Source organism: Salarias fasciatus, chromosome 6 (genome assembly GCF_902148845.1).
Source record: "Salarias fasciatus chromosome 6, fSalaFa1.1, whole genome shotgun sequence".
Classification (NCBI taxonomy): domain Eukaryota; kingdom Metazoa; phylum Chordata; class Actinopteri; order Blenniiformes; family Blenniidae; genus Salarias; species Salarias fasciatus.
The window spans coordinates 32,665,275-32,675,775 of NC_043750.1; the positions used below are offsets into that span (position 1 = coordinate 32,665,275).

The 10,501-nt window shown below is 45.5% G+C and overlaps 1 protein-coding gene across 3 annotated transcripts in view; it reads right to left on the bottom strand.

The window, feature by feature from the left end:
• Positions 1 to 7,975, bottom strand: part of LOC115390835 (DENN domain-containing protein 1B-like) — a 13,748-nt gene extending 5,773 nt beyond the window's left edge. The window contains exons 1-11 of one of the 3 annotated variants that reach the window (XM_030094855.1): positions 7,885 to 7,975; positions 4,443 to 4,541; positions 3,985 to 4,049; positions 3,555 to 3,598; positions 2,534 to 2,583; positions 2,268 to 2,387; positions 2,111 to 2,180; positions 1,959 to 2,039; positions 1,737 to 1,802; positions 467 to 520; positions 275 to 385 (exon numbers count right to left, since the gene is read on the bottom strand). In XM_030094855.1, the coding sequence (XP_029950715.1) occupies positions 275 to 385; positions 467 to 520; positions 1,737 to 1,802; positions 1,959 to 2,039; positions 2,111 to 2,180; positions 2,268 to 2,387; positions 2,534 to 2,583; positions 3,555 to 3,598; positions 3,985 to 4,049; positions 4,443 to 4,459 (678 nt within the window). In that variant the 5' untranslated portion in view covers positions 4,460 to 4,541; positions 7,885 to 7,975. Of the gene's footprint in view, positions 1 to 274; positions 386 to 466; positions 521 to 1,736; positions 1,803 to 1,958; positions 2,040 to 2,110; positions 2,181 to 2,267; positions 2,388 to 2,533; positions 2,584 to 3,554; positions 3,599 to 3,984; positions 4,050 to 4,442; positions 4,600 to 7,884 lie in introns of those variants that run through there. The other 2 variants (XM_030094854.1, XM_030094856.1) reach the window with 2 other exon arrangements.
• Positions 7,976 to 10,501: the final 2,526 nt, after the last annotated feature.

The window sequence follows — 10,501 nt, forward strand, 5'->3', positions numbered from 1 at the left end:
CCCCAAAAAACCTACGAAGGTACAGTAACAAAGTAATTGGACTTTCTTACTTCCCTCATCCGAGGATTCAGCTAAACTGAATGAATTGGTGGAAACAAAGCATGTTGTTGAACAAACCAGCTCCTCATGTACAGAGGATGGATGAATGAATGAACTCTGATCGTGTTCTAGTGGGCTGGTTTCCAGTATTCTTAAGTCTTTGTCAGGTTAATTCAATTAGCTTCATTATGTCGAAGTGAAAAGTCGATGTTGTGAAAACCGAAACGTGTCTCACTGTGCTGAGTTTGCTGGCGAAGATGAGGATGCGTCTCTCGAACAGCATGCTGGCGTAAAGCTGGAGCAGGTTCCCCACGTCCACCGCCACGATCAGCTCGGTCAGGTTCCTCTGTTCAATCCACGGACACATGCAGACATCGGTCACATGCGTCGTGTGCCACTGATCAGATCTAGGTTTAGTTTTTCTCACATTTTCAGGGATGGATGGGAGACTTCCGGGGTCGGGGGCGATGAAGTACGGAACCTATCCAAAACAAACAACATGTTATTATTAAGGCTGAAGCTTCGTTTAAATGTCTTTGCCTTCAGCAACAAAGCATGTTCAGTTTTAAGATTAGTACATTTGTTTATTAGAGGTAAGATTTTAGGATTTCATTCCAAAATCAAATGTCACATATGTCAGAATAACCCAGTAAAAGGTTTGGATTCACTCGTCACACTGAATCTTGCTTAATATAATGGAGGATTTAGTCTCAGTTCAGAAGCTAGAGACAGTGTCTACATTTAAACTGACATCTTTGTCTGCATCCCAAAAATATGACAGCAGTGGTTATCACTGTCCCCTCACAGCAAGAAAATCCCTGGATTGACTCCAGTCCGTTGGTCTGTTCTGTGGGGAGTTTGCATGTTCTTTCTGCGACCGCATAGGTTTTCTCAGCTTACTCTGATTTCCCCACACAAATCAGAAACATTCTTTTTAAGGTTGGTTCTTAGTTGAGGATTAGGTGGCTGTGGAACTGTTGGAAGAGTGGTTTGTCTTCCAGTTGCAAAGGTTGTGCGTTCAATCCCCATCCCCAGTGAGAAACTGAACCCTGAATAACAAAGTGAAGTGCTTTGGAGCTAAAGCAGAGATGTCAGTCCATGAATTGCCCATGACTGTGAGTGTGTGTCCTCATTGTGGATCTCTCTATTTGATGGATGGACATGTCCAGCCTCTACCTGTGTTTGTCCACAGTCAGCAATGAGGTGGGTTTTAAGGAGTTTTCACTGAAATAATTTAGTGTAGATTAATTCATTCTGCATCACAACATGCACGAAAAGGTTAAACCTGATGTTTACATTGTCACCACAGGATGGACTTCAACTCTGAATGGTTTTATTTACATTTTGGAATGAAACGCTTCAAATACAAGAATTAAATGAGAAGATCCCACCGGCTGGAGCTGTGAGCCACATGGACACATTTCTTATGAGACAAAGAACCTGCTGTGGAGTCAGTAAAGTCACGGGTTATTCGCACATTGCCATGAATTAAATTGCAAAACCGGACACGAGGAATGTGAGATGTCAGCACCGATCAAATTAGGTTCAGCTTGAATATTTAGTTTATTAGAAAGTCAAGTGGCAAGAGGTTAGTCTGCATACAGTTGTAGTGACTAAGCGCAGGAAGCAGAGGCTTTCCAGCAGGACCTAGTCTGTGTGACGGTGATGGCAGACCAGTCAGCTCCTGAGGGACTCACCCCCTCTTGTTCCACCGGGTGTCCAACAGGAGAGGACACCTCTGTGCTGACCAGTACCTGCTCTCCCTCAGAAAAAAACAACACACAACACGCTAACCACTGACACCGAGACAGCCACAGAGTCAGGAGTGACTTCTCAGTTGGTAAACCAGAGCTATGGGTTCCCCTCAGAGGGATAAAAGAAGAACAAACTCAGCTAAATGAATAATAAAAAGAGCTTACCATCTGCAGCGTGACCGATCCAGCTGCCAGAGGTAGAGGCTGTCTGTAGAGAGCCGTCAGCAGGGCTTTCACCTCGCTGGTCTGTCAAAGCAGCAATCACACATTAAATTCATGTAGAAGATGGAGTGCTAGACTTGAAAGAAGCCTCTCACCTGTCCTTTAGAGAGGTAATCCGCCAAGTTATTGAGAAGTTTGTAAAACACTTCAAACCACGGCAGATAACTGTAATCAGAGTAAAATGTGATCATTATGATCAAAAAGCAAGCAACAAAACTGGAAGTGAGTGTTGAGTGGGAACCGGAAATCCACCTGAGGATGCAGAGACAGGTGTGTGTGCTGTTGGTGAGACGACAGAAGCCGAAGCGCTGGCATCCTTGAAGGTCGGTCAGGACAAACGTAAAGTGCTGCACAGCCACCGCCTCCCTCGCTCTGAGGAGAGAGAGAGAGAGAGAGAGAGAGAGAGAGAGAGAGAGAGAGAGAGAGAGAGAGAGAGAGAGAGAGAGAGAGAGAGGTGGATACATCACTGCAAAAAACAGGACGGAAGGATGGAAACATGGAGAAACCCTTTCACTCACCTTTGTACGTCATATGGGAAACAGAACCGGGGCAAAGTTTGATAGGATTCCTGAAGAGAGGAAAAAGATTCAATGAGGTCAAGACAAACAGCATTTCCAGTCGTCAGCAGCTCCACAGTTACAGCACAGGTGTAAAGCTTTACCAACATCTAATTGCAGTATCTACATAATTTAAACAAAGTAAATAAAATAACAGTACACAGACATTGGTATGGACAGACAGTGAAGAAGGACTGCTGTCACGGCGACTGTCAGCTCTAAAAGCACAAAGTCCCAGAAGAGTGTGGACTGAGAGCCATGACACTCCGGAGGCAAACGCTGTTACTGTCCACCTACTCACACGTGCAGAACAACTATTTACAACTGGGGTGGGTGTGCTGTACTAACATTTCTGCCGTCTACATGGAGATCAAGGAGCTGAGCATTTTCACAATGTTGCGTTCAGCCTGTTTCCATATCGATGCAGTAGCAGAGTTTTTTAAAAAAGTTGCCCTATTCTTTGTTTACACAGAAACAGAGTTTTCACTGATTCACCTATATGGTTGACACTAACATACTGCTTTTTTTGTCGTTGGGATGAATGCTGATAAGTAGCAGAGGTTTTCTGCAGTTCGTCATCTGCCCCCTCCATAAAATTGCCCACCTTTGGCACGAAACAGTTTCCACTGAGTACATAAATAGAAAAACACACAAGTCATTCACAGCAGGTGAAGAAGGATATCAGTAGAATCAGATCTCTATTAGTGTTGTTTTGTAGCTCAGAAGTGCTGTTCATTCAAACATCTCTGGATGAATTGATCGGCTTCATTCTCACTGAGTAGAGCCAGCTGTGTTGTCCACAGTTTAAATCTCTAATATCTGGATGTTGACTGCTGTGAAAAGGTGTTAGCGTTGGTTCATATGAATCACATGTTATGATTGACCTGTATGTATGTAATCTGATGAGTTGATCTGATCACTTTCACATGATAAATCTCTCTGAAGTGGTGTGTTTGAAAGAGCAAGAGACGTGAAGATTCACCTCGTCACTGAAGTCCTCTGGAAACTGGAACAACACCCCAGGATCTGTAACATTAGTAAGAATAAATATCTGCGAAAACAGCGCCAGGATGTTTGAAGAGACCAGATGAAGACCCTGGTATGAACTAACTTGTGTTTAACACATTGGTCTGAAATGTCCCATGTGACATGGCAGACTGTGGTTTTTATGGTCACATGATGAGAGGAAGCATGAGCAACTCTCCATCGCGGCAGAAACACCTTCATGTTCAAAACGTGAGGCTCTCGTGTTTGAAATCCAACTCAGATTCATCATGAAATCCCAAAATATAAGGTTGAGGAGAGCCGAACAACACCGAAGATGACCTTCCTCCTCATCAGGACAGTGGATAGCAGACATGTGGAGCTGAGTGAAGAGTGAAACGGAGATGCTCTCTGAGGAAGAGCCTCACCTTTGTCTCTGGCCACCGGGCAACTTGCTTCAAAGAACCAGTGGAAGGTTTGCTCAGGGTTTTGTCTGACAGGAAAGACATTCACAGTTCTGATGTGAGTTTCCATCACAGTTGTTCTGAAAACACCTTCATTGATTATACTGTGGAATTTATCACTTTATTAGCATTTCCCAAACATAAAACCTCTGAGGTGCAGAAGGTGTGTTCACATGTGGATGGTTTTAGTTTAATTAAGGCAAGATATTCAAAAGCTTTTTATTTTAAATGTGATTATGTGCCTTGCTTTGAGCAAAAACAGATTCCTGAGAAGTGTGTGGCAGCTGGTATACAGGACAGTGAGCTGCTAAAGCAAACTTCCTGTGCAGTTGCGAGAGGAAGTAATAAAACCACAAGAAGAGACAGACAGGCAGAGTGATGGTGATGACTGCAGTCGACACACGAGACAAAAACTAACTTACTTCAGTCTGGAGCCCATGCTGCTGGAGGAGGACGGCTGTGTCCATGTGCTAGTATGGAAGGAGAGTCTTCAGCAGATGTGTCAGATGACAGCCATACCTCTGGCGAAGAAGTGAAAATCAGATGAAGGCAGAGCAGAGCAGCGGCAGGAGAAGCCGCCTGCACAATCAGCAGTGGAGTGACAGAACACTTCCTGATCTGTGTCAGTATGTGTGAGTGACGTGTGACGAGACCACCTCTCCAAAACTCTCACTTCCCTGCTCGTCTTTCTCACACAAATGTCTCACAAATGTGAATATTGTATAGTTTTCTAGTCAGGAAACTGCACCTGAATAATCCACCACACTTAAACACTCACACATAAGCACAATGATGCAGAATTCTAAGAGACGACACCATAAAATCTGCTTCTCTGTCTTCATCAGTCACATGGAGGCTCTCCATTAAACCACAGGATCAGCTGTCTCCTCTTTATAGTGCTGAAAACATTGAAAATGTTTTCTACTTCATTATTATACAGAGAGAGAGAGAGAGAGATGGATAGTCGAACAGTGGTTTGCAAATACACGCCTTTCTACTGGGAGTTTGCATTAGGGGTGAGCCGAATGCTCGTTTTTAGGGTGACCATATTTAGAATTTCCAAAACGAGGAAGGGGGGGGGGGGGGGGGGGGGGGGGGGGGGGGGGGGGGGGGGGGGGGGGGGGGGGGGAGGGGGGGGTGCTCGAGGCACAAATTCAGATAGGCTTCTCAGAGGTTGATGAAAATGCTTTATTATGCTTCAATGATGCGAAACTAACTTCTTTAACAAAATTAAGTGAAATGTAAAAACTTATAACAAAATAATAGCTCTCTTAGACTCTTTACAAATATTAAATAATGTTCTAAATATGAACTCTTCTGTTAGAAAATCCAGCTTCAGCAATATATTTCTTAATAACTGTAATAAGATAGAAGACTATAAGAGTCTCACCAAAACACTAACTTAACAAACAAAAAGATATATGCTTTTAATCTTAAATTGTTTTCTTCATCCTGCTTTTCTTCTACATTCTATTTTTCATCTCGGTATGTTGGAACTTGTTTTTGCAGTTCATCTGAGAAGGTGCTCTTAAAGCTCGTGTCCGTTCGTTTCCTTTCGTTTCCAACGTATGTATCATTTTTCAACAGAGCTTGTATGTGTCAGTCTGGTTCGATACTACAATATAATATTAGCATAAAGCAATATAAAAATGTATTTATGAGCCCCGCCTTCGTCTCATAGACCCCCATGTTATCCGAAAAAGCGCCGGTCAGCGTCAGCCAATAGATTTCGAGCTTCCTCATTCTCGTGTTGTCAATCAAAGTGTGGAGCAGCCAGAGAGCTCGGCCGCTCGCCCAGGCAGAGGAGAGTTCCGCAGCAGCAGCCTCGCTTACCTCGGATATATCCACTGTCTGCTGAACATCCACCGTAAACAGCTAAACATGTAGGATGCTGTAGGACTCAGAGGCTCTCATTTTCACCCGACAGATAATTCGGATCGGCTCACAAGACGCCTCTCGGTAATTACGTGGCGCAACAAAGTATCATAGTATTGTGTGCAAAGCGCTGGTCAGTTTACGTTCACGTGCTGAGAAAACAGAGAACCCCGGACATTTCCCTGAATTTAAAAAACCCGCCCGGACGCCCCGGACAGGACGTAAAAAGAGGACATGTCCGGGTAAAAGAGGACGTATGGTCACCCTACTCGTACGGGTTTTAAGTTTCGTTTTCCCTCGCGTTTTTTTTCCCTTTTTTCTTTTCTTTTTCATAATAATTTGAGCTTCTGCTCCAGCGGGAGGGTGTGATCTGTGGGAGAGAGATGATAACTGGACCGACGTCCACTATGATCCGCGCTGCAGCCGCGGACAGGACCAGGAAGCTCAGCAGGGGCGGATGAGAGATTTTCCGGGACACTGGGGAGATTCCGGTGGGGATCATGGGGGGAGGCAGTCCCAAACCAGGAAGGCTTGTTCCTTTCCTTGGACTCTGGCTGGAGTCCAGACAACAATTATAGAGAAGCTGTTATGTAAATTCATTCATACAACTAAAAATATTCATGTTCTGACTCAATAAAATACTTGTTCTGTAAATACTTCCTTCACTATTGTGACCAAAAATATTCAAATCTTTATTCTGAGGCTGTTGTGTGAAGAAATAATCATTTATATAACTTTAAAAATGTTCATGTCCTGACTAAAATAAAAAAAACAACTTGTAAATTGTATCATTGAGACTTTTCTGTAAATAGTTTTCAAATAAACAATAAATATAGCAACTTCTGAGCAATCATATCAATTTCAGACTTAAAATAGTGTGCCAATTTCTGCCCCACCCCATTTCCTGTTAAACCACGCCCACTTCCGGTTCAGGCCACGCCCCCTCCGAGTACAGATACGGATACAGATAGTTTGGATGAGTAAACAGATACAGATACAGATAGTGGTGTACTTGCTCAACCCTAGTTTGCATGTTCTCTCTGCATGTTCATGCATCTCCCCTTACAGTGGAAATAAGCCCTCAGAGGGGGGTGTACACCCCACCACCTTATCTGATTATGTGAGAGAAGACCGGGTACATCACAGGCAAAATAACTTCTGTTGTGAAACATTACTGTCAACAAGTAACAAAATAATCTCATAATGCAGACGGTATGAAAATCTCAAAATTGGCTGAAAAACACACGTCTGGAACAATTTTAAAGAATAACATCTCCACTCCACAGTCAAGGAGACCCAAAGCTGTAAATCAGGTGCTGCACCGCCCCCGTGTGGCCGTGATGCAGACTGCCTGACGTCCTGGCAGGTTTCTATTTTGATTTGTTGCGAGTTTATTTTGAAGCCTTTACGACCTGAAGAGCATTCAAGTTAATGTCATTCTGCATCCTTTGGGATAACTTTAACCCAGAGCGTTAAGTTTTGGTGAAGAAGAGCACTTTTAAATTGACTCAGTCACAAAACCTTGCCTTATTTTTACTTTTACTTACTTGGTTGAGCTGGAATTGGCTGATTTTAAAATGATCCTTTTCCATTTTCCTAATGAAAAACTGTTTCCAAACACTCAACTGTGATTTCACATTAAACAGTGGCTCTAAAATGATTTCACAGATGTATTTGTACACCATTTTCTTCTATACCGGACTTAAGTGTTGCACTCCCAAGTTCATCATGCTCCTACTTCATAAATCCCTCAGATTTCTGATTAACGGATTTATTGACCTTGATATCTATTATGTACAGGATTGCTTTGCACCTCAGATTATCATTTATTCACTCTGTGCTCTGTTCCTATGGTATGGCTTTCCTCTATAAAAGAAATGGTAAAATCTATGCATGTCATGGTTTTGTTCCTCTTAAACAGTGTTTGTGTTTGTGTGTGTGTGTGTGTGTGTGTGTGTGTGTGTGTGTGTGTGTGTGTGTGTGTCCTACCAAAAACAAAGTTGTCTGGTCTGAAGATTTGCCCAAAGGGGCCGGAGCGGACAGAGTCTATGGTGCCAGGCTCCAGATCCACCAGGATGGCCCATGGTACATACTTCCCACCTGAAACAAGACGCACTGACATGAGTATTTGTTGAGGGTTGGGATCTCTGCGCCCTGTCAGTCCACCCTTCCTGCATGGTTTTCAGTCAGGACGGGGGACTGGTCCACCTCTGGCCTAACCTGGCCTTTCATCCCAAGGTGATCACTTCGGACTTCGGAGAGTGATTCAGATCAGGACACTTCGCTCCTTGCCTGGCTCGTCAGGAGACGACCCTTGGCTGCGTTTGCTGTGCCCGGTCAGGGCTCTACGTTGCTACGTTGAGCGCACAGCTGGCTTTCGCACTACGGACCAGCTGTTTGTGCGGTTCGGGGCCAGGGGGCATGGCGCCCCGCTATCCTCCCAGTGTCTTGCCCACTGGGTTGGGGGCGCTATCGCAGCTGCCTACGAGGCGCGGAACCACCCGCCGTCTACAGTCATTCGCGCTCATTCTACACTGAGCGTTGCTGCTTCTGCGGCCCTGTGCAGAGGTGTCACGGTGTGTAAAATCTGCCGGGCCGCCTCTTGGGCTTCTGCGTCCACCTTTGTGCGCTCCTACCTGATGGATATGTGCACAGACTCTGTGGAGTTCTGTCGCTTGGCCATGTTGGTTCTTGTCCAGACCGGCTACTGCTTCCCTGGGGGGGCTTCAGGCCGTGTGTGGTTCTGCTGCCTGCTGTTGTGACTCTGGGTGTCCTGGCCGGCGTATGTGTGCCGTTGTTACGGTGCTTATCGGACACGTCTGTGGTCTGCGCCTCGGTGCGAGGCTGCCTGCCGCCAGTGTCTTGGAGGCTTGGTGTGGCTGTACTGGGCATACAGCCTGCCTACTTCCTTTTCCCCGCCAATCCTGTCAACATTCCAGCTGGGAGTACATTGATCCCTACGACCTCCGCCTTGGTTGTGTACCAACAGCGAAGCCCGTAGGTGGGCTAAGCATCACACGAAGTAGAATTAATAGTTACTTAATGTAACTTCAGTTCTACGAGTGTGTGTGTGTGCCCACCGACCTGCAAGAAAAGCTGTCCTGCTTCCGTTTCTCCTAGGCTGTTCAGAAAAAGGAAGTGGAGTGGGCACACACTGATTATATCCCCTATTGTGAGGGGCGTGGCAGTGTGCCAGCGGGCGTGCGGGATTGGCACGTCACTTTTCCGATCTGTCTCAGTGATTGGCTGGCGCCAGGGAGAGTACCAATAGCGAAGCCCGTAGGTGGGCTAAGCATCACACGAAGTAGAATGGTCTCCACAGATGGTTAAGATGTTTGTGACAGCCTCATAAACTCAACTGTAATATAAGTGTAACAGAGCTTATTGGTCCCCTTAGTGTTCTCTTTTGAATTAACTCATACCGGGACTACAGAACCCAGAATCATGAAAAAAGACCCAGTTCCTCTTCAAGCTTGACCTGGACCAGGTTCACACTATGTATTTGGGACCGCATTCTTCAAAAGAACTAAAAATCAGACCAAAGTTTTTAAAACAGTTAGTTTTTTATTTGAAGAAAAATGACTGTTGAACAACATTGATTTCTGGATTGATACGAGGTGGAAAATATATCAAATTTATAGACTTGGGGTAACTCTCACTTGGGGACTGACTTATTAAGATGACTGATTGTAGGACCCCTGGTTCTCTCTCTTTTGGCCTGCTGGAGGCCGAACGTGTGGCCGAATTGAGGTGGTCATTGGGATTTGAGGCAGGGTGTATGGCACTACGTCTGCTGGGGTGGACACTGGAGGGCCAGGAGTTTGGGTGTTGTTATCAGAATGAATGCTCATACCTCTCAGACGCTCGCTGAGAAGTGGCCTCTGTGAAAGCCGCGGCTGATGCACGGGTATGGGTCCTGGTGTACCAGGTGGGGTGTGATAAAACACTGGTGGCGGCGGTGGTACTGGCCGTCTTGAGGTGTGATGTGATTGTGTATGGTGAACACGTGGAGTGGTGCAGATTACCTCTTGTAGTTCGTCCTCTTCCTCGGAGATGGGCTGTTTGGGTGACTGAAGAGGAGGAGGGGTGTGATCTAAAGGAGGAGGAGGCGAAGGGAGGCTGCTTTCTTCAAAGTCAAACCGGCCTGGAATTGGCAGTCTGTGACCAGCGGCACCATACTGATGAGCTCTGTGAGGCTGGGCTATAATGGCTCGGAGTACTTCCTGCATCTTTTGACGTAGCAGCCGGTTGTCCTCTTGCACCTCTTGAAGGACTGAAAGAACGCTGGCTGGATCCAGGTTCTGAGCTTGGGCAGCATGAGGGGTTTGAACAGCAGGGGTTGCTTGTACTACATCCTGGGGCCTGCTATCACTGATGCTGGAATGGATCTGTGGAGGGGGTGCTGTTTGAGGAAGCCGATGTTCAGGCAGAGTAACCAGGAAGTCATCAAAATAGCAAGGTTGATGTCCTTGCTGTGGAAATCATTGCATCTGACTCGAAGGACCTTTTTTTTTTACCCAAGGAAACTTAGGACCACTTGGGGTATTGTTGTGAGGTAAAATGTTCTTAACACTAAAGGAGCAGCTTCAGTGGAAGAGCTGACAGG